At 38.7% G+C, this 24,393-nt stretch overlaps 1 protein-coding gene across 1 annotated transcript; it reads right to left on the bottom strand.

Annotated features, from left to right (window-relative positions):
* Positions 1–3: 3 nt before the first annotated feature.
* LOC133723103 (kinesin-like protein KIN-14L) lies at positions 4–7,561 on the bottom strand (the record flags this gene model as incomplete). The annotated part of the gene is given in 25 exon segments (XM_062149934.1): positions 4–301; positions 303–360; positions 363–666; positions 668–824; positions 950–1,062; positions 1,064–1,125; positions 1,433–1,457; positions 1,460–1,597; positions 1,600–1,644; positions 1,646–1,691; positions 1,876–2,043; positions 2,143–2,318; positions 2,563–2,669; positions 2,749–2,922; positions 3,040–3,135; positions 3,553–3,634; positions 4,074–4,148; positions 4,545–4,646; positions 5,002–5,073; positions 5,212–5,315; positions 6,132–6,387; positions 6,487–6,633; positions 6,773–6,930; positions 7,165–7,241; positions 7,372–7,561. Coding segments are annotated over 24 exon segments (3,030 nt in total), but the record flags the coding sequence as incomplete, so codon positions are not given.
* Between the last annotated feature and the right edge of the window lie 16,832 nt (positions 7,562–24,393).

The raw sequence follows: 24,393 nt of genomic DNA, 5'->3' as shown, positions 1-24,393 counted from the left end.
AGTTTTCCAATGGTCCCGCAAGGATCTCCTTATCTGTGATCCTTTTCCAGTTGTTCTACTTGTCAAATTAGGTGTTACATAACCCGTTGAAAGACTGCCCTTGCTTTCCATAACAAGCTGTACCTCATTTGTAGCAAATCTTGGTGGTTCAGGTGTTGATGGAATCCGCAGAACAGGAATTTGTGTCCCTTGCTTCTGATAGGTAGTCATCCTTGGACTTCGAGGGGCCTTGGGATGAGGACTCAGGAGTCGTTTGGTGGCTGAGGAAGAGGAACTTGTTTTTCTACCATCTGTTTTCTGACACTCTCTTCTGATAGGTAACACTTGTTGGACTAAGAGGAGTCCTGGGACGAGGTTTCAGGTGTTTTTTGGTCTTCTACTATTAGCATCTAACACTTGCTTCTGATAGGAAGCGCTTGTGGGACTTCGAGGAGCTTTGGTACGATGCACTTCCAATGTGGCATCATGATTGCTGAAATGCCCAACTGGCTTTGCGACTGCTTCTGAACCGTGAAGTTGATCATATTCCTCCATTACCTTAGATGGTAGGGAGGATTTCCCCACGTCATGTGATATCCGAAGACCATCCTTCTTAACAGATCTTGGGCCTTCCAAGCTCAATCTTCTTAAACGAGTTGGCAAAGGACTTTTTTGATCCCTTTCTGTCTTCAGGGTTCTGTGCTTTCTCAGTCTTTGCAGTACTGCAGTTTTCAATGCTTAATCTTCTGGTGCATTGAGGAGTCCTCTCAGTCACTGCTCCTGGTTTGTCCCAGGTTTTGTTGAACTGTATACCCTGAGCTTCCTTGTTTGCTAATGCCTTTTTTCAGGCTCTCAATCTGCAAAATTTGGAATACATGTTTAAGTGTCCCAGCCAGCTGTGATACTTGCTAATACCCTAAAATTTAAGCATGCATTTAGATAAAGGAATTAATCAAACCAAATTTAGTAAAAAGTGTCCACCTGTTCTTTGAGTTGCATAACCTCACCACTCTGCTTGTTTGCACGAGCAGCACCAAGTTCAACAGTGGAAACCCTCTGAGCAAACTTCAAGGTACTAACCGTTTTCACTGAAAGAATCTTCTTCTGGACTCACATGAGCAAGCATTAAAGTTTTAGCATGTCCACCTGAAGTACAAGTCCCAAAAAATAAGGTTGTATCAGTAAATGCACTCCTGCAATCAATGCATGATGGTCTACTTTCAAAATAAGCAAACAGTTTCCCTAATATCTCAGCATTGAAAGTGTTAAGAAATAGTGTGTTTTATTGTAGCATGATCAAACTTTAGTGAGCACATGCCCTTTGGGTTATCCCAATTACCAAGTGGTGAAGAACAGGCCCCACTAGGCTAAGTCAGAGTTCTCCAATCTAACCCAAAAAAAAAAAAAAATTGAAAAATAAAAATAACAACAATAGTGAGGGCTGTTTACCAACCTAAGGAGCCTTGCAACAAAAAGTGTGAGTTTTGCTGTTTCTGTAAGGGATGTGAGAATTCTTCTGAGCCAAGGCTGTAATAAACATCTCCTAAACAAGAAAGAGACTTGTTTGATATACTGTGGCCTCTTTGAGCCTGTCTCCTGTAACTTCAGATTTGTCCCACCCGTTTCACTTCCTGCCAGGTCAACTAAATGAAGGCAACTGTGGAAAAATACCTCCAGTTGTATCTTTTCCATGCACATGGACAGTCAGGACACTACAAACATACCAAACCAATACATCAGTGGACACAAAAATTATTGATATATTGCTTCTCCTTTATTTTTCGTTTAAGTAGCATTTGAGCATTAGATACTTTTTATATATGGTAGTAAGTCACTGGTAAGTTGTTTCTTATAAGAGAAACAGTTTAAAAATAACTCCGCTGCTAGATTACTGACCTATGGGAACGGCTACTGCAGTTATTCATTGCAGTAGTACTGACAACTCGATTCACCTCACCGTATTTCATGAGGTTAAGAACATCAGTGGTTGAATTCACTGAATGCATTGTAGCATCTGGAATACTCAAGCCATTATCACCGGTGCAGCTCCGGATCTCTAATTTGTGAATTGTTAAGGATACACAAAATGAACGTGGCCAGTTTTTCTTTCCAATAAAATAAATGTTTAAAGTAAGATAAATAACCAATATGAAAGGATATTTGACAGTAGATGAATCTTGTACAAGAAGATCTCGTACTTGTTCATTGTAAATTTCAACCATTTGAACATGAATGTCATAATGTATGATATCCTTCCTTCTTTTTGACATCTGGAAGAGATCGTTGAGAGCTAGATAATTAATCCCCATGTCGCTAGTTAACCCACCAGATGGACCACTCTGTAAAAGCATAGAAAATGTAAGTTCAGACTTCATATTTAAAAAGCCTGACCAGAGTAGAAAAACAATTGTCTGATTTTCTTATATTAAGCAATATATGCACAAATGCGCAATGTAGACAAAATCCAACGGTAAATTCTTCCTCCAAGATACAGAATACTCAGCCTAATATTTAAAATTTGAAATAATGGGCCAGATGGGAAATTGCAATATAACCAACTGAAGCAGTTGAATTGTATCTTACCATGGTATGTGTTTTGCCTGATCCAGTTTGACCATAAGCAAATATGCATACATTGTAGCCATCCATCACAGACCTGATCAAAGGTTGAGTGTCCTTGAAAATCTCATCTGAAAAGAAACTTCAATATTGTCAAATCGAAACTGGTGATGGAAACAAGGCTGATGTAGAGAACCCACTAGAAAGTACCTTGGGTAGCAGCTGGACCAAACACTTGATTGAACTGAAAAACTTTCCTTCCATCCTTTTGGGGCTTTGCAGGGTCCAAGATCACAAGTGATCCATCCCCTCCAATGAAATCTATAATGTTTTGGGATTCACAATTGAAGGACGGCCTAATCCTGCAGTAGACTCTAATATTACCTGAAGAAATTTTAACCAAGATAATATTACTAAATCTTATTCGTTGTCAAACCCAAAGTATAACAGCATGGCTACATTTTTGTTTCAGGTTTAGGGTTTAGGATGCAGTTTACCAACCTTTCAAATCCTGAACCATGTTGTACAGTTTTCTATTCTCTTGCACCACCTTATGATAGCCAAGAGCAGCAGTAGACAGCTCTTGTACCTGTGTCCCTGAACTCACAAAGAGAACAAGCAAGATTAAGTTTCAAAAAGAAAATAAAATAAAAAAATAAAATTAATATTGCACGTAGAACATTTCATCCATCATAATTTCCATAAAATATAAAAAAATGGGGAACTTGGAAAGAGGATGCAGAAACCTGTGACTATGACATTACCTATGGCTACATATATTTCAAATACTACACAGTATCTTGCATGTAATTCCACAAGATCATGGTAGATGTTGGTAGTGAAGATTAGAAATGTAGTTGGAAAAGACATCTGAAAATCTCATTCTGGTTTACCCATAATAAAATGAAGGATGATGCTTGTTGCAGATTAAATATTTGTAAGTCTGTAAGTGGAAAGGAAGAGGTAATTAGCCAAGAGGGCGGATTACTTTAGCTCCCTAAAAGTAGGACATACCCAAGTCTTTCAAATCACTGTGCAGCTGGGATTGTAGGTCTTCGAACTCTGTTTTTGCACTTAACCACAATGCCTTTAGATCCTGCCGAGTGAACACCATTAAGATTAACCACAGTACATATATATGCAATAAATCCACAATGCTAGTCGATTAATCATTTTGCTAGAAAAATTATAAGATCAATATATTTTCATTTATACTGAAATAAATTTGTACGACCAAGGGTCCGTAACTTGCCAGTTTTTATCAATATATATATATATATATATATATATATATATATATATATATATATATATATATATATTCTCTTATAAATTACTATCTTATGCTAAAAGGTCATAAACTTAAAAGCACTTTTTAGAAAAGCAACGAGTCTGATACAAATTGAAATTTTTCCAAAGCCATGGCACAACACAAACCAAATTTAGATTAACTTATACTGAAAAGATACTAGGCATACAGAAAAACATAAAGAAATAAAAAAATAAAAAAATAAAAAAAAGGAAGAACGACCTACCACTAGTTCTTTCTCTTGCATTTGAAATAGAAGCCGGTGGTTGCAGTTACCCTTTCTCAAACAAGCTTTGCAGCACTATTGAAAAGATGAAAATAAAGAAACTTCAGAGTCTAGGAGATGTTCATCAGATAACACCATAGTAAAGGCTAGCTCAAAAGGGAAAAAATAAAAAATAAAAAAAAGGGGTTACTTTACATCAGCTTTGTTGTTATACATGTGATTGTGTGTGTCTGTGCGCGAGAGCGTGAGCGTATTAGTATGCATAAGTATGTTGCAGTGCTATTCCTCTTATAAAGAGGACTCTACAGAATGAAATGAGCTCCCTAAATTGTAGACTACATGATGAACTGTATAATGCAGGAATAACCCTCACAATGCATTATAGACGTAACTTAGAACACGGTGTCTAACTATTACCACTTTCCAAGTACATTGATTGCATAAAGAATGCTTAATATATGAGGGACATACACTTGAATTTTCAACGGCAGATATATCCTCTAGAGGAATAGATGTTGAATGTGCAGGTGAGCTGCTTCTTCCTTTGGAGGATTCTTTTAACGTACACTCCAACTGTTTATACACAAGACCAAACGAATACTATCAAGTTGACACACTTCATGTATGTAAAGACAGTAGCAGAACATAAAAACTCAACCAATTAAAATATGGATGAAAAGTAATAGTAGTTACAGAATTCTGTATAGTTGGCTGTGTACAAGAAAAGAGCATCTGGAACAGTGGTTGTAAACTTGTAAACCCTAGAACTTTTGTTCGGATTGAACAATATTATAGATCTAATTGAGGTATAAACTTTCCATAAATACCTCATAGGCACATTATGCTAAAATAACTAAATACCAATATTGCTTGTTTTGGAACTATTCACAGAGAAAAAGAATTCTTCGAAGGCTCAAATCAAACTAACCTCAGGTAACTTCTTTTGAAAATGTTCCTCTAGACAACTTGTCATGATCCTTCTAAAGACACTAACAGCATCCTGCAGCAGAAGAAGTTGGTTAAGTGAGATGAATCTTAACTTGAAACCATGTCCATAGTGCAGCACTTATTAACTGAAAGAAAAAAAGAAAAAAAAATAAATAAATAAATAGAAAAACAAAAAGAAAGATAACATTACCAGATCTCCGTTATGGTAGGAAGCAAGAAGGTTATCATCAATGTTTTCCTTTATGTCAACCATAGAAGTAGCAATTAACTTGACAACAGATTCTATAGAATCCACTGCATCACAAAAAGTAACAGATAGCACAAATGTTAGGGGGAGAAATTGAAGACCATTAGCCTACTAGTATGAGGATTGCATATAAGCATGGCAGCCTTTCTGAAGTTGATGTTATCATATCTACTAACAGTAAAGAAGATTAATTTGTTTCTATATCATTCAATAGTGAAACTCTATCTTCAAATCTTAGCATCGAGAAATAACACAGCCATATGGCTATTACATTCTTGGGATGCACCCTTTCACTTAAAGGAAACACAATTCTTATTCTATAGTCCAAAATCCTAAGAATGTATATATCATATTAATAAAAAAACATGTACTTCCACAGGTGTCATATGAAATCTTCCTATATATACTACTACATGAATCAATGAACTCACATACTGATTATGCATTAATCTTGGCCTCTAGTAATAACCATAATAATACATCATCAAGTATATTGTTTACAACTCGAAAAGACTTGCATCACAACTTAAAAAAAAATGAAAATTATGAAATATTTTAGTGTTAAATATGCAGGAACATTCGAAATTGAAAAGAAATAACTATGTTTCTTATAAAATCTTACTATATATGCTACTAGACCAATAAATGAACCTAAATATGGGTTTATATTATTGCTTGTTTGATATTAGATATTTCTTATCAAACATAACGATGCGTCCTCATAAATAACCATAACATGCGTCACTGTATAAATGTTATCATTTTACGTAATTTCTGTTGATAATTTTCCTATCTGGGGATGAGAGTAAGCATAAGTTGAAATACATGGATGGATAAAATAAAGGAAAAGAAACCAATAAAACCTTCAGGTTTCCGTTTGTCATCCTCGATTGATAGTTGTCTATCAAGTCCAGCAGACATATCCAAGTTCCTGCAAGAGTGCGAGGAGACCATAGCTGGGGGTCTTGAATGCATTCTATTGGCAGAATGCATAACTAAGGGAGATTTTATATGTTTATAACATCCATTCCCATTGCTCATCTGCTTCCACTCATTATAGGATCTAAGGGCTAAAACACAATCAACGACCTTCCCTGCAGACCCTGCCTCCAATGTATCCTGAGACATAAAACACAATCAACAACCTTCCCTGAAACAATGTATGTAATAATGCAGGTGCTGTTAACATTTAACATGTAGTATACGCAGATAATCTACCCTTTCAAGGTCAGAGGCTTCAAAAGCAGGCAGCTTTAACTCTTCAGCAGCGGCCAGAAAGTTTCGGACATTCTCAAAGTACTGATATGCAGGCAATGGTTGAGATTCCCTACTTAGTGATTGTAAAGGCATATGGCTCTCCACCACCTTAAAATGATAATAATAAACACATAAGAATATGATATTTTTCGATGAACACATAAAAGGCATTTTATCACTTTCACTTTCTTCTCATTAACAAAACAGAGGAGAAAATACAATAATCTGGGGATAGAAATTGAAGTACCCTAGGCACTGATCCGGGCTGAATCTTGTTTATGGCATTGCATAGGATGAGACCATTTCTCAGGCAAGAAATGAACTCTTTCTCCGATGGCTGGTTCGGTATGCCAAGTGGACCCACAAAGCTCTCAAGCCACTCAACTGCTTGAAATCGCCTCCAGGCTGCCAAATTCACCAAATGTAGCAATTAACAATGGAATAATTCACCCACCCAGAAAATCTGTGTTCTAAACAAAATGCTAACTTTGCAAGAAAATCAATTCGTCAATTCAATTAAGCCAATTGTTCTTGCTTGACAAGAATTCTGACCACACCACAAATCGTACCCATTTCTTCAGCAAACCCACATACTGTAAAATCAAAACGAAAAATGACTTAAAAGATGAATCAACAAACCTGATTCTTCAGCCTTTCTAGAAGCCCTAGTAAAATCGTGCAGCCCAGTTCTTGATCGGTCCTCCATCACTCGTTTCCTGCAAATTAGAATCCAACAATTAAAACCCTACTTCATTCCCAGAAAAACCCACCAAAAAAATCTCTAACAAAGAATCAACCAAACAACACAACCAACGAAACAGAGAAAAAAAAAATTCAAGAACGTACTCGAATCTTTATCTGGGTCTTTCTCTAAAACCCTAAAAAGCTCACAACCCAGAAAGAGATAAAAGCCAGAGAGAGAGAGAGTTGGGAATCTTAGAGAAAAGGAAGCATGAAATTGAGGGTGTTTGGATTTGGTGAGTAGAGTAGAGATATGAGAGGATCTTCCTCCTACTCCTAACCCCCAGGTTTGGGAATCCTAACGTTTCTATTTTTTTTGAATTCAAATCGGTAGGCCACCACGTGGTTTAGGTCACAGAAGTGGATCTCAGACGTCCACGTGGCAACCGTTCTCTCAAAGGCGACGGACGGGATCGCCTAGAACTCTGGGTCTCGGGTTTGGGCATTTGGGATTCGGGTTTGTTACGAAGAGCTAGAGGGCATCGAATCGCAATCGCGCACGTGACGACACGCTCCTTGTTTTACGCGCAATCCAGAGTTTTGTTCGAAATGTAGTGTTGGGTTTTTGGCTAAAAGGTCAACGTTCAAAAGTTTTTCCTTTTCTACACTTGATCTTAGTCGAAAGGCCCAAAAAGGTGTTAATAGTTTTTCCTCTTTTTTTTTGAATTGATAGTTTTTCCTTTTGTATTTCACTCGTTCTGAAAAGTTTTCCTTTTGTATTTCTCTCGTTCTGATTTCCTTCTAATTATTGATTTTTTTTTTTTTTTTGGTCTGGACCTTCCAATTATTGGTGAGTTGCCTCATTGTAATTCAATTGATGTTACTGTAGGGGTGTGCAAAACATGGGCTAAACCGGCCAAAACCGACCGATAAATATGGTTTGGTTAAGGTTTTTTAACTTTAAAAATTGAAAATCGATTCAATACCGAACCAAACCATTTATGAACTGGGTTGGTTTAGTTTCTCTTGTACTTAAACCGCGGAACCCGAACCGACCGATATGTTTGAAATATAAGAAAAAACTTTTCTTTTTTTTTTTATATACACACATAATAAATATATATTCATTTGTCCGGTTTGTTCTAAATAAGTTCTAAATCTCCAGTTATAACTTTATTCTCAAATGATATACTATCATATTGAATTCAAGACCCAAAGGCCTAAAACCTTAGTATATAATAACTACAATTTTTTTTATCCTTTCATATCACATCTCTAATCTCTCAATCTCTCATTCTTTGACCAAGCTAGTATTGATGACTAAGTCGATAATTAAGTGAATCACTTTGAATCTAATTTAGGTTTTAATTTTGGACTATATGTTTTGGATTCTAATTATTAAATTTTAAATTTTTTTTTTTTTTTTTGAGGTTTGGACGACAGTAGTAACCACACACACATTCTCATGCAGTGTATCCCAGCGTAACCGGACTAATCACTGCATCGCAGACGCACGAACCTTGGTGTTTAATCAACCTAGGTCTCTCAAATCTGCTGGCCACGGGGTGGAGCTGAGATTCGAACGCTAGACCTGGGGGTTCCAGACTAGGCCGCTCGACCAACACACCACACCACGTGGTTAAATTTAGATAACTTAACATAATTTCAATTCTTGAGATTGAATTTTTTCATAAATAGCATGTTAATATTATATAGGTGAAAACCGCCTAACCGACCAAACCAAACCATCTTTAATTGGATTGGATTGGGTCGGATTGAGCTTATTTTTTTTATGACCGGTTTTCCAAAATGCCTAAACCGCTCACTCTGGCATAGAGACGGTTTGGAGTCAAAACCGATCCAACCCAATCCATGTGCAGCCCTAGATGTTAGAAATTTAAGCTGGTCAAGTTTTCTTCTTTTTCTTTTTTCTTTTTTGGTCACAAACAGGACCTAATAGGCTTAACCAGAAAAATAAAGAGACTAAGAACTGGAACAAAAACCAATTCTCCTAGCTCTAGTAACAGCAGACAAGTCATCCAAGAAAGCTTGGGCAGCATGAGCAGGAGGGTTGTCAAAAGTGATCAATCCAAGATCATGAGTAATATTGTTCTTGGCAAAAGCATCAGCAGTCATATTACACTCCCTGAATATGTGTTAGCTTGACATTCTGCAGCTTGGACATCATCAAAACACAACCATCAAACATAGAACCAAGGGGGTGAAGTGAAGTGTTTGACTTTTGCATAAGCTAAACAAGGATAGCAGAGTCAGATTCAATAGCAATGTTATGTTTTGAGGCTAACTTTAGCCGATAGAAGAGGCCCTAAGCTTCAGCATTTAGGATTTCCCCAATGCCAAGATTAATTTGAAAGCCATCAACCCAATTGCTGTTATGATCCCTGATAACCCCACCAGCACCAATCTTTCCAGAATAGGAAGCTCTATTCCCATCAATGTTCAGCTTAAAATAACTCATAGAAAGTTTACACCATGATAGCATAGTGTAGCTATACATAGTGTTAGTGTCAGCCTTGGATTGAGCATGGATCTACTCTTCAGCATAATCCCAGATAACCTTTTCAAGGCAAGCAGGAATGACAAAACTGGGGTAAAAAAATCACCTTATTCCTCTATTTCCAAATAAACCAACAGATAAAGACAAATAAACTGCACCATTTGATATTGTTCTTGACTTTAGTATGACAAAGGAGCTGAGCAGCCACCCAACTATTCCAATCCAAGAAGAAAGAGTTAAGAATGGTACCAGGCTTTATGAAAGGTTTTCAAATGGCTTTAGACCTGTGGCAGTCTCTGAATAAGTGGAGAAGACTTTCCTCAGCTGCATTGCAAATAGGGCAGGCAGAGCTGGCAATGAGACCTCTCCTAGCTCTTTGCACATTGAGAAAAATGCACTAACAGTTCCTCAACTCTTATGCACCGGCCAGTTTGATACCCAGACTCATAATGGTATTAATGTGATACCTAGACTCAAAATTTGATATCAATTGCATACTTCCGTTAATGTTCCGTCAATCATCTGTTAAGTATGATGATGTGGCAAACACGTGAGGCAAAAGATAGGGGCAAAAATGTCTTTTTAACTTGTTAATAAAATAAATTGAATTACACTTAAAAAAAAATTAATCGTTGGTCAGATAATATTGATTTTTTTTTTACTCTCTCTCTCTCTTCTTTCTTCTTCTTCTTTTTTTTTTTTTTTTTTTTTTCCCTTTACCTTTCTTTTGCTCTTGCTTAATTTCTGGAACGATCTTTTTTCCTCTCTCTTTCGTTTTGAGCTTCAGCATGCTTTGTAAACCCAGCAGGCTATCAAACCAAAACCCAATTTACACCTCAAATCAAAGAAAAAAAATCTATCAATGGCCTGTACGAAATTCCACTGACAACAAGGCTCCGAGGAAGCAACTGGCGACGAAGGCTGCCCGGAAGTCGGCCCCGACCACCGGAGACGTGAAGAAGCCTCACGCCCTCAAACGGTGGCTCTTCGTGAAATCTGATAGTACCAAATCCTTTCAGAGGCTTGTTCGTGAATCGAACCTCTGCGCAAGTGGAGTGTTGTATTAACATTAGTATTATTTGTGATGCCCCGGAATTTCGTATTTATTTTCCGAGGATTTTCCGGAAATTAAATTGTGGTTATCGAACGGTTTCGTGGCTCGTGGATGGAGTGGAAGTATTTCGGACAAATTTTTATTCGGAAAGTATGACTTTAGGGGGTTTGCAAAGGTTGACTTTTGAAGTGTTGAGATTCTCCGAAAACTTCCTTCACGAAAGTTGTAGAGCGCATCGATACGAGTTCGTGGACATGCGGAACGCGAGAATCGGAGTTCGTATGAAGAAGTTATGGGCTTCGGAAAAAACTTTCCATTTTGGTATAAAAGGACGAAATTTTCCGAAAATTGCAAAGAAGGCCAGATTTCCAAAAACGGAAACCCAGCTCTCCCCGAGCCCGAGTCGCACCAGCCACTTCGTCGGCGTCGTTCTCGCTCGTCCGGCCACCGTTTGCTTCGATTCAAAAGTGGGTTTTGCTCGCCTCAATCCCCTCTTGAGGTCTGTGGATGGATTGAAGAGAGATTCGAGCTGTGGAGGGAGCTACATCGACTGGAAGTGGCCGCTTCGGGGATGAAATCGCCTTGATCGGAGTCGGAGATTCCGGCCACCTTTGCCGGTGATTCTTGAGGGCTTTTGGAGCTTGGAGGACGTTGATGCTTCCCACAAGGTGGCTTGCATCGATTCAACTCGTGGAGGTCGAATTTTGGAATTGAAATTCTAGGGTTTCAATCGGTCCGGTTTGTTCTAAGGTAATATTCGATCGATTGGTTTATAATTGGACTTTGTTGTAGTTATGAAAGTTGAAATTGGGGTTGAGATGAAGAACTTTGGTGTTGGAAGTTTTGTCAAATTCTGAGTTTGGTTTAGCGGCGGTGCCGCCACTGTGGTGGTGTTTTCCAGCGGTTTCCGGCCACCTCAGGGATAGTTTCTGTTCCTGAGTTCGATCTACTCGTCGATACGAGCATTTTGATATATTGTTTGTAATTTTTGGAGATCGTATGAGCATGTTGTGATTTTTACGGTTTCGGACCGTTCGATGTTTCGATCCGTGAGGATTGGAGCTTCCGATCGACTTGTGGTTTTGGCATATCGATCGTAGAAGTATTCCGGAGACATTGGGTGGTCTCGGATGTGGTTTCGCCTCGATTGGCGTCACCTTGGGAATTTTGGTTCGATTTAGGGTTTCGAACGTTATTCCTTGTGATTCGTTAACTGAATCAGAGTTGTGTTTCCTTAGGTACTTGACGAATTATTCTTTGGACGGCTTTTGTGATTGGCTGCTTTGTTCTGTATTGAAGACGCAGCGGGAGTTTCGAGGTGAGTAATCTCACAATGTTCATTTACGAACGGGCTTACCATTATCGTTTTGGCGTTAATTATTTAACTGCAAACTATAGTTGGTATTAGTAGGCATTCCTGAGCGGATGACTACGTATATATATATTTACGTGAAATATATATATTCTTGTGGATGGTATTTGATGAATAATATGCATGATGATGCTTATATTATTGTTGAATGTGACATTTCATGGAAACAATATTGTGGAAAAAGATGTTTTCTATTGTTGAAATGTATTGAGTTTGATGTTACATTTTTGAGTCAAGCATGACTCATTTAAATGTATTGGTCTTTGTACCAAGGGTCACAGATGGTGAGCAGGGATAGGAAAGTCGAAATTAGATATTTGTAACGTTTTAGGTCAGGTGTGACTTGCTTAACGTTTGACTTTGAGACCAGACGGGGTCTAAAGATCATATGTCACATATGGTGACAGGTTGCAGATGGCGACCTTGATGTTTGATTTCATGATCAGACGGGGTCTGAAATCATATGTCACAGATGGTGACAGGTTGCAGATGGTGACCAAGGCAGGAAATAGGTAATCACGTCCTTGGTAGGACAAGTGATTACGATTTCAATAGAGCTCTAGTCTGTCTGCCGTGTATTGTTTCTTGATTGAAACGTGATTTGTTTATTGATTTAAACGTGATTTGAGTGAGTTTATCTCGTGATTTGTGTGGGTTTATCCCGTGATTTGTTTATTGATTTAAACGTGATTTGAGTGAGTTTATCTCGTGACTTGTGCGAGCTTTTATCCCGTGATTTTGCGTGAGTTGTTTTGAGTTACTCATACGGGCTTGCAAAAGCTTACCGGGTTTGTTGTGTGACAACCCGGTGCACTATTCAAACGGTGTAGGGGTTAATCTTGCAGGTCAGGGAAATCGTGGCTGAAGCTGAGGTATCTTGTTGGCAGCAGAACTGGTAGGAAGCAAATTTGATTGGCTTTGCCATTGTTATGACTTCCGCTTTGTATTGAACTCTGAGGAGTATTTACGTTTTATTTTGTGATGGCAATTTAATTCGTAAGCTTATGTAATATATAACTCTGTTGAGCGAGTGTATATTAACTTGGATTGGTTCAGGGCATCAGTATGTACTTGTTTTAAGGGAAAGATGTTCCAGGTATTTGTATTGATGACTGAACGTTCACGCATATATAATTATGGGGTTATATATATCGATTTTTATTTGTGTAAAAATCAGGGGCGTGACATTATTCTTGCCTCCAGCCATGGTTATTCAAATTGGAATTAAAATGAAGATTGGGTATTGATAATAACGGATTGAGGGCTTTCTTCTCGAATTTTAACAACGAAAGAGGCAATTAAGACTAATAATGGAGACTAAAAATCAAGAGACACGTAATGAAGTGATTGGAATTGGAATTCAATATTCTCTGTATAAAACCCAGCTTCCCCAACAGCTCATGACAGGACCCGCCCCCGGATTTCACCCTGAAATCCGAAGTGGCCCTGCGGGGTCCACCTTAGAAGAAATTCTTCCAAAAATTTGGCAGAACTTCCCCTAAAATGGACTACCCAAAACCTGTAGAAAGGAAATTTACACTTCTAAATCACTCATCCTTATTCTCCTGGAGCCACCCTGCTCCCCAAATCACAACATCGTCCAATTCACATAACACCAAAACGCAACTTGAATAACATTAATCCCACAAGTAATCAGAGCAATTCTAATAGAAAGGTAAACAAGGAAAACCTAATTCAAAGGCAAACGCGGAAGCCATGCTGTTGACTATGCCTCAATTCCATGTACGCCCGACCTCAACTAATTTCGCCTGCAAACTGGGCATTTGAAACCGAATGGCCCAGGGGAAAGTATTGAAAAAAAAACACGTTAGTGTGAGTGGACAAAAATAAATAATTAAGATGATTTAAATGAAGCAAACTTGAATACTCTCCCACTTATTTAAATTTATAAAACCTCGATGCATGCAACGTTTATAAAACATATTTCTTTAAACTCAAAATCTCATGAAAACATACCAGCCCCGCTAGTCAAGTAATAATAGGATATGGGGAAGAGATATCACCATACGGGTAAAGGAGCCCCTTAGGCTCTTCCTACCCTCGACTGCCACCCACACATAGATTGTGTGAGGAGGAGAACTAATAACCTCGACTACCACTCACGTGAGGAGGAGAATAAATTACCTCAACTGCCACTCAAAAACACAAAGTAAGTGAGGAGGAGACCTAGTATTGGACCCCGGTATGGTAACGAAAACAATCGAAAACCAGTAAATCCATAAATCCATAAAGCTTCCCCAATATCACACGAGAAAAGATATCTTCCAATGACGTGGCCCCGCACGCCAAAATAGTCTCGAAGTCATAAACAAATGGGCAAGAAATAATAAATAATTATAATTTCCTTAGGAAATACCATTTCCGATAATATTCCAGAAAATCTCAAAATCATCATTAAGGCATTCCCAATGCCAAAACCGAAAGTCAATAAATAAATAAGAAATATAACTCCAACGAAATTTCATTTTGAAAATCTTTCAGAAATCTCAAATCGACGAATAGAAATATATTTAATTCCGAAAACCACCTCAGAAATAATTCGTCGAATATCCATATCAATCATAAATTCAAATCCGAGCATAGAAACTCACGTTCGAAAATCATGATGGAAAATCCAATCAAAATTCCAATAAATATTCAAAACCAAATAATATCCGAAACTAAATAATATGCTCAAAGAATAATATGATAATTAAATAAAGCATTAATTTAAGAAACAACGCATGCATCAATTCTTAAAAACAAAAGTCCACTCACAGTACTATTCCGACGATCACGTAAACGAGTTCCTTCGTCGAGCAGTAGCTCGATACATCGCCCTGTACAATATTATAATTTGTGAATAACGATTCGGCAATTAAATACAATTCTAATATCTTGTCCTCCTAAATCAAACTTCCAATTTCTTTTCCAATTTAACCAAAACTTCATCATTAACACCAATTCTTTAATTCAAAGTTTCTAGGGCAAAGTGGAGAGAAATCCAACGGTGGAATTCTCGAAAATCAATAACCAAACTATTGAACTTTGGAAAAATTCCGATCAATATCCAAACCTCCTCCAATTTCCACCAAACTTCACATACAAGCTCCACAACATTTATAGGATTTAACTAGCAGAAAAAATTGAAATTAAAAAGCTGCCCTACGCGCCGCCGCCGCCGCCACCAGCTCCAGTGGCCACCAAAAATTGACAGTAGCTGCAAAACAACAAACCCAACAAATTTCTCGACTGCAACAAGTTCGATCCAATTTTACCTTTAAGAGCTCGGATTAAGCCGATGAAGAAAAACCCAGAAATCAAGCTTCGGACCCTAGGATGTTCTTCGTCGATTCGACCTTCACGATGCAAATCGGAGCAAGAGGCCTTAGGGGAAACGTTTGCCGGCTCGAGGCGCTCCCTTCGATCCAAGTTTGGTGGTCAGAGACGGCCGGAAACGGTGGAATCGCCGGAAAAACTGAAATCGCACCCGGAGTAGATTTTGCTTCGAATCGAGGTTTTCCGGCCAAATCGTCGAAAGCCCAGGGTACCAGCGTGTAGGGAAGGGAGAGGCGGTCCTAGAATGACCGGTGGCACGCCGTCAGGTGGCCGGAATCGGAAGTTACGCCGGAAATTCGAAAAAAAAAACCCCGAAACCGGAGGAGGAGAGATCGGGGGAGAGGAGAGATCAGGGGAGAGGAGAGAGAGAGAGCCCGGTAAGTTTCCAAAATTGGAAACTTACCACAGTGATTTTCCTTTTTATAGAAACTTACATGAACAGTAACTTTTCCTTTTTCACTTATAACTTTCGCATACGAGCTCCGATTTTTACGAACCACATATGCACGCGCTCGGTTTAACATCCTCTACAACTTTCGTGAAGAAACTTTTCTTAAATTTTGACCCGAACAAAAAGTCAACTTTTAGGGCCACTAAAAGTATCAAAACAAAGTAAAAAGTGAAAGTAGTAGTCGTTTACCGTCCAAATGACTAGTAAACGGGTAAATTGAGATACGGGACGTAACAGCTCATGAGCCTTTATTTTGCCTAACAACGACGATTTCAAAAATTCGATCGGATTCTGATTCCTGGACAAGCTCGAAGCCGGAAGAGTCGCCCGGATTGCGAAGATCGGGAATCAGAAATGTGGGATTTAGGGTCCTGCTCGGGAATCAAAGCTCGAATTGTGAATTCCCAGAACCGAAGTTCGAGGATTTAGGTGAGGATTTGATGAACGGAGCTGCTGATCAGGAAGCTTCCCTTTTAGAGGCTTGTTCGTGAAATCGCTCACTTTAAGACGGACCTGCGTTTCCAGAGCCACGCTGTTGTTGGTGCTACAAGAGGCGGCGGAGGCCCATCTTGTTGGGTTGTTTGAGGATACTAATATGTGCGCCATTCATGCCAAGCGAGTCACAATTATGCCCAAGGATTATTCAACGTGCTAGGAGAATCAAGGGTGAGAGGGCTTAAGCATGCATCTGTGTAAGGAGTGGGGTTTAATTGTTTGAATCTGTCAAGCAATCATGAATACATGATCAGGGGATTGCTTTTGTTTTGAGGAAGCAGAAGAGGAGAGAGAAAATTATTTAAAAAAAATTCATTTAATTAAATAATTATGCTGTTGGTAGAAGTTGGGGTTATTTTGGTCATTTGCCATCTCTGTTTTCTCCACGTGCCTGCCACGTCAGCTCTTTAACGGAATCGTTAAGAAAATCTAACGGAAGTATGTCGTTGATAGCAAATTTTGAGTCTAGGTATCACATTGATACCATTGTGAGTCTGGGTATCAAACTGGCCGGTGCACAAGAGTTGATGGACTGTTGGTGCATTTTTCTCTTGCACATTAGTGAGAATCTTTTTATGAAAAATAGTCCTAATGAAAGTTTTTAATTTAAGAGGGCAATTAAGGTTCCAGAGAGCATTACATTGAGGATTAGAAGGGCCATCAGCATCAAAAATGGAATTGTAGGCAGACTTGAGAGAAAAACATCCATTTGAGGTTGCATTCCATATAGGCACATCACTTCCACAGCCATCAAAGCCAGTGGGGACATTCACAATCATGTTCACAATATCATTTGGTACCACAGAGGCTAAAAGCAATGGATTCCAACCAGTTTCATCCCAAAACCCACAAATGGTAGCATTAGCATTAATTGTGACAAAAGGTAAAGCAAAATTGATTAGGCCAGTAGGTAAGAGCCAGTGATCATACCGGAACTTGATTTTCCTACAATCCCCAACTCTCCACTTAAGATTTTTCCTCAACATAATAGCACCATGAGAGATGCTTTTCCAGGTACTAGAACAGTCAGGAGGGGGCTTATAGTTATCATCAGTTATGCAGCAATCTTTAAGGTATTTGGCAGAGTAGATGGAGACTCATAAACTAGTATCCTGTTGAAATAATCTCCAACTAGCCTTAGCTAGCATAGCTTGATTCATATCAGCAGTTTTCTTGATCCTTAAGCCACCAAGTTTTTTTTGGTTGACAAACAGTCTCCCAGCCAACAAGATGGACTTTTTTCTTTTCATTTAAATCACCTCATAGAAAATCTATGTTCAACTTATCAATTCTATCACGAAGGCTTACAAGAAGTTTGGCAATTTGCATTGCATAAATGGGAATGGAAGAAGCAACATATTGAATCAAAGTGAGTCTACCTGCCATATATGCTTAGCACCTTGCTTTTCCAGCTAGACAGTCTACTTTGAACTTTGTCAAATAGACTATCATAAGTGTGCTTATTCACTCTAGAATGAGTTAGAGGTATTCCCAAATATTTTCCAAGATCATTTGTCAGGGGGGGATTTCAGAGGCCATTCTTTTGCAAGTGTTTGAAGAACAAAATATGAGGGATTTCTCATAAGTGACAGTTTGGCTAGAAAGGGAACATAAAGCATCTAGACAACTCTTAAGAATGTGAGCTTGATAGGAGGAAGCTTCAGCAAATAACATGAGGTCATCAACAAAAAACATATGGGAGACTTAGGTCCAGATTGAGAGGCCCTGACAGGCTTCCAACTACCAATATCAACAGTAGACTTAATTAAGTGGGAGAGTTTTTTCCATGCATAGGACAAAGATGTAAGGTGAGAGGGGGTCACCCTGCCTAATACCCCTTTGAGCTTTAAAAGAGCTAGTCAGTTCACCATTGAAGCAAATTTGAAAACTAGTAGAAGTAATTAATGCAGCTCATGATGAGCTTAACCAAAGAATGAGGGAACTAAGCTTCATAGAGCACCATTTCAATAAAATTCCAACTAAGCCTATCATAGGCTTTAGACAAGTCCACTTTCCAAGCAAAAAAATGCAAAGAGCCACAAGACTTTTTGAACTTAAAGAGCATTTCTTGAGCAATCATAATATTATCAGAGATATTTCTGCCAGGGACATAACTAACCTAATTAGGACTTATGAGATGCTGCATCAAAGGTCTAACTCGAGCCACAATGACCTTGGAGATAACTTTGTAGATAGTGGTGCATAAACTGATTGGCCTAAAGTTAACCATGTGTTGGGGGCCATCAATCTTAGGAATAAGAGAGATAATAGTGTGGTTCAGGCCAGGAGGAATTGTGCCGGACTTGAAATCATCACTCACCATATTGAAAATTTCACAAGAGTAAAGTTGCCAATGATGTTGGAAAAAAATAGCAGGGAATCCATCAAATCCAGGGGCCTTGATGTAGAATCGCTGTAAATCTGTATGTAATTAGGATTTTATTTAATTAGGATATCTTGTAATTATGGAAAATTTGTTTCCTATTAGAGTTAGACTACGCCTTTGTACTTGTATATATACCCTCATTGTGGGATGAATAGAATTATCGAATTAACCCTGAATTGAAGTATTCTTTTGTACTTGGTATCAGAGCAGGTTCAATCCTTTGATCTTGTGCTGCATCCTTTGAATCTTGAATCCCGAAGAACACCACAAACTGCTGCGTACCACCACCGTTGAAATCAAACCATCTTGAATTTCAAACCACCATCACCCTACCTTTTTTCGGAAAAAGAAAAAAAAAACACAACTTTTTTTCCAAAACATTCATATCCATCTTGAAACCCTAGAAAATCCAATCCTGCGAAAATCCTGAATTCCTAATGGTGCAATCAGAGAAACATGCTATGGGGCATTTGGTAACTACCGATTTTTCTGTTATGGCTCAACACAAACAGGGTCCTCCTCCAGGCTTCTCAGGACTTTCTCCACGTCGTCCTCTAGGTAAACCAAATCCATATGAAAACAAAAGGTGCATTATCTGTGGGGAATTAGGTCATAGCAAGGAGCGGTGCTATGAAGTGATTGGTTACCCTAATTGGTAGGACTTCACCAAGAAACCGCGAAAGAATCTGGGCAAGGCCGCTATTGCTACTACAGAGGAAGTTTACCTAGACAATGCCTCCGCTAATGTAGCGCAGTCAGGTATGAAGGGTAATGTTACTTTTAATAGTACATGGATAATTGATACAGGTGCATCTGACCATATGACCAATGACCCAAGTCTTGTGAAAAACCTTAGACGTTCCCCTCAAGACTTTGTCTCTACTGCTGATGGTACTCCAACTCCGGTCACCGGAGAAGGTTCTATTGCTTTATCTGATACCTTAACCCTTGAATATGTCTTAGTTGTTCCATCACTAGCTTATAATCTCATGTCTGTTGGTCAAATTATTTTAGCTCTTGCATGTATTGTGACCTTCTATCCGTCTTTCTGTGTGTTTCAGGACATTCTGACTCGACGGATTCTTGGTTATGGTGTTAGAAGAGGGAAATTATACTATCTGGATCTGACAGAGACTGGAAAGAAACAGAAGCATCTTTTGGGACAAGCTAATCAGATCAACGGGGTAGAGAATGCGAAGGAAGCTGTATGGTTATGGCATCGCCGTTTAGGTCATCTATCATTTAGTTATCTTAAGAAGCTGCAACCTTATTTGTTTTCAGTTGTTAGTGATTTGGATTTCCAATGTGACATTTGTGAACTGGCCAAGAGTCACCGTATTTCATATTCACCAAGTCTTAATAAAAGTCATGTTCCTTTTATGAAGATTCACTCTGATGTTTGGGGTCCTGCGAAAATTCCTTCTCTTTCTGGAGCTCGGTATTTTGTAACGTTTATTGATCATGATTGCACTCGCATGACATGGGTGTCATTACTAAAGAATAAGAGTGATGTATTTGGAATGTTTACCGAATTTCACAAAATGGTGGCAACTCAATATCAACAATCCATCAGAGTGTTTCAGTCTGACAATGGTGGAGAGTTTGCGAATGGCCCTATGATTGAGTTTTGCCGGTCACATGGAATTCATCATCAAACCTCCAACTCTTATACTCCTCAACAGAATGGTTTAGCAGAATGGAAGAACAGGCAGTTAATGGAAGTTGTTCGTGCTTCCTTGTTTGGCATGAATGTACCTCGGTCCTATTGAGGAGAAGCAGTGAAATCAGCAGCATATCTTATCAAACCGTACTCCTTCACGGGTGATTGAGTTTCAGAATCCTCATCAGAAGCTTCATACACTTTTGACCATCCCTTCTATGCCTAATTTGGAGCCCCGGGTGTTTGGATGCATAGCTTATGTTCATATTCCCAAGCCTCAACGCAGCAAGCTTGATCCCCGTGCCCGTAAGTGTATATTTGTTAGTTATGCTAACTTCCAGAAGGGTTATCGATGTTATGATCCTCTTACTGGCACTATACATGTCTCTCTTGATGTTGTTTTTCGTGAATCCGAGCCTTAATACTCAGGGGGAGCTTCTCAGTCTTCCCTTCAAGGGGAGAGAGGTTGTGAAGGGAATCCTCGTTCTATTATTGATTTTGATGCCTTTGAAGACTTGCAAAATTTGGAGAAACGATTTGAAGGTAGAAATTCTGAAACAGAAAATGCAGTTGCCGAACAGAGCATTGTGAATTCTGAAACAGTTGCCGAACAGGGCATTGTGAATTCTGAAACAGAAAATGCAACTGCCGAATAGAGTGTTGTGAATTCCGAAACAGAAAATGCCACTACCTAACAGAGCGTTGTGAATTCCGAGACAGAAAATGCAACTGCCGATCAGAGCATTATGAGTTCCGAGACAGAAGAGACGACTTTTCTAGATAGTTTGAATCAAAATCAAGACGTATCTGAAGCTCACACACAAGATATTCCCCCTTCTGCATCACCAATTGAAGATTCCAATAAGAATGATCCACCTCAGGTACCCCTAAACTTTAATGAGTCTTCTGGATTAGAAAATGTCGAACCTAGGAAATCACAAAGGGTTACCAAGGGAATTCCTAAGAAACAATATGAACCAGATTCATCCATGTACACTTCTTCCTCCAAATTCCCATTGTGAAACACATTCTTCCAGTTTGATGTGAAGAAGGCGTTTCTTAATGGGAATTTGGAGGAAGAAGTGTACATGGATGTGCCCCCAGGTGTTAAGAATTACCCAAGTGACGTTGGCAAGGTGTGTAATTTGAAGAAGTCTTTGTATGGCCTGAAGCAGTCTCCAAGAGCTTGGTTTGGAAGATTTTCAAAGTCCATGAAAGCCTTTGGATACAGATAGAGCAATTCTGACCATACCTTGTTTATCAAACGCAAGAATGGTAAGATTACAGCTCTTATTGTGTATGTTGATGACATGATTGTTACAGTGGATGATCCAAAAGAGATGAATGAATTGCAAAAGTATTTGTCAAAGGAGTTTGAAATGAAGGATCTGGGACAACTAAAGTATCTTCTGGGTATTGAAGTTGCAAGGTCTAAGAAGGGGATTTTGCTTTCACAAAGGAAGTATGTCCTTGATTTACTTGCTGAAACGGGGATGCTGGACTACAGACCAATGGAGACACCCATTGAGATGAATCACAGACTTGCTATTTATCCTGATCAAGTTCCAACTGATATAGGGAGGTATCAACGTCTTATAGGAATGTTGATTTATCTTTCACGTACTAGACCTGATATTGCTTGTGCTGTGAGTGTTGTTAGTCAATTTATGCATTGTCATAGTAAGAGCATATGGATGCAATCTTTCGTATTTTGAGGTACTTGAAGATGGCGCCAGGTAAAGGGTTATTGTTTCAGAAAAAAAGATGAATTGGAAGTTGTTGAGTACACAGATGCAAATTGGGCTGGGGATAAAACTGACAGACGTTCTACATCTGGGTACTTCACTTTTGTTAGAGGGAACCTTATCACTTGGCGTAGCTAAAAGCATAAAGTCGTTGCCAGATCAAGTGCAGAAGCTAAGTTCCGAGGTATGGCACATGGAGTCTGTGAAATGTTGTGGATTCATAATGTCTTGAAAGACCTGGGTTACAAGCATAAAAAGCCTATGGATTTGCATTGTGATAATACAGCTGCCATTGAGATTGCACATAATCCAGTTCAGCATGATAGAACAAAGCATGTGGAGGTTGACCGTTATTTTATTAAAGAAAATCTTGACAGAAAGGTTATTCGCTTTCCATTTGTAAACTCAGAGGAGCAATTAGTTGATGTTCTTACTAAAGGAGTGTCCAGGAAGGTATTTGACAGCTCGGTTGACAAGTTGAGCATGATAGACATCTATGCACCAACTTGAGGGGGAGTGTAGAATCGCTATAAATCTGTATGTAATTAGGATATCCTGTAATTATGGAAAGTTTGTTTCCTATTAGAGTTAGACTACTCCTTTGTACTTGTATATATACCCTCATTATGGGATGAATAGAATTATCGAATTAACCCTGAATTGAAGTATTCTTTTCTACTCTTGAGGCCTCCAATGGCAAAGAGAGAATCCTTAACTTCAAGGAGAGTAACAGGTCTGCATATGTTGCTAAGAGTCTCCTAGTTAATGTCAGGGAAAAGCCAAGGAATTGTGAATCTAATATCTTCAATAGTCTGAGAAGAGAAAAGATTAGTGAAGAATTCAACATCAATATTTTTCATAGAATCAGAATCAGAAAACCAATTTCCATTACTATCAAACAGGCCCTCGATTTTATTCTTCCTCCTTCTGACCAAGGTAGTCAAATGAAAGAACCTTGTGTTTCTGTCACCTCCTTGTAGCCATTTTTCCCTTGATTTCTGTCTCCAAAAAAGATTTTCCTAATTTAGGATATTTTCATATTCATGGATAAGCTCAGCTTCAAGCTTCATTAAGAAAGGATTCTCATATCTGTCACAAGCTTTTTGGATACCACTAATCCTAGCTAAGATTCTCTTTTTTTTTTTTCTGAAAAAGATGACCAAAAACATCTTTGTTCCATTTAGAGAGAGCAGAAGAGAGGCCATTGATCTTAGAATGAAAATCACCATGCATCTCATTCCAAGTGTTAGACACAAAATCAGAGTAGTTTGTATGAGAGAACCACATAGCTTGAAACCTCAAGGGACTAGCATTTCTATTAATATGATTATTAGAAAACAACTACATAATGATAGAACAATGATCAAACCTTGTTTTAGGAAGGTGTTGAATAACAGCATCAGGAAAGATGGACCTCCAAGAGCAATTACAGAAGGCTCTATCCAGTCTTTCTTTCACCATGTTGTTGCTCCAAGTGAAGCAAGACCCCTTCAAAACCCCATATCAATCAAGGCATTTTTGTTAATCCAATTCCTCAAACTACTAAATATACTAGTAAAAGGGCCATAACTTTTATCAGCACTAGAATCTAGTTCATTAAAGTCACCAATTAGCATCCAAGGGCGATTGGCAATAGCAGTAAGATTATCAAAATAAGACCATAGGGAAGCCCTTGTGGTGTGAGTTGGGCTAGCATAGAAAATAGAGAGCATCCAAGCAAGTTTACCAGGAAGAGTGATCTTGACAGAAATGGGCTAGAAGTTATCATCAATGAAGTCAACTTGAACCTTATTTTTATTCCACAAGGACCAAACACCACTAGAGAAGCCTTCAACCTCAACAATCCTTGAATCAGTGAAACCAAGGTTTTTAAGAGCATTGCAAGCTTTTGAGAATTGAACTTTAGGTTCACAAACATCTAAAATATCAACATAATGTAAATGGACAAGGTCTGCAATAGCATATCCGAAGTTTTCAATACCTGCACCCCTAGCATTCCAAAATAAAAATTTAAACATTGGAACTGCAAAGAGGGGGAGGGTGGAATTCCCAATTAGGCATCAACTATACCCTCACCATCATGGGAGGGTAGGTTACCATCAATGGTCAACATGATATTATTAGCAAGGGAAAATAGTCCGTACGGTACCCGAACTTTTCCTCCTTA

This window comes from Rosa rugosa, chromosome 7, assembly GCF_958449725.1.
Source record: "Rosa rugosa chromosome 7, drRosRugo1.1, whole genome shotgun sequence".
Lineage (NCBI taxonomy): Eukaryota > Viridiplantae > Streptophyta > Magnoliopsida > Rosales > Rosaceae > Rosa > Rosa rugosa.
The sequence above is the reverse complement of the archived record's forward strand: the minus strand, read 5'-3'. Positions and strand labels throughout refer to the sequence as shown.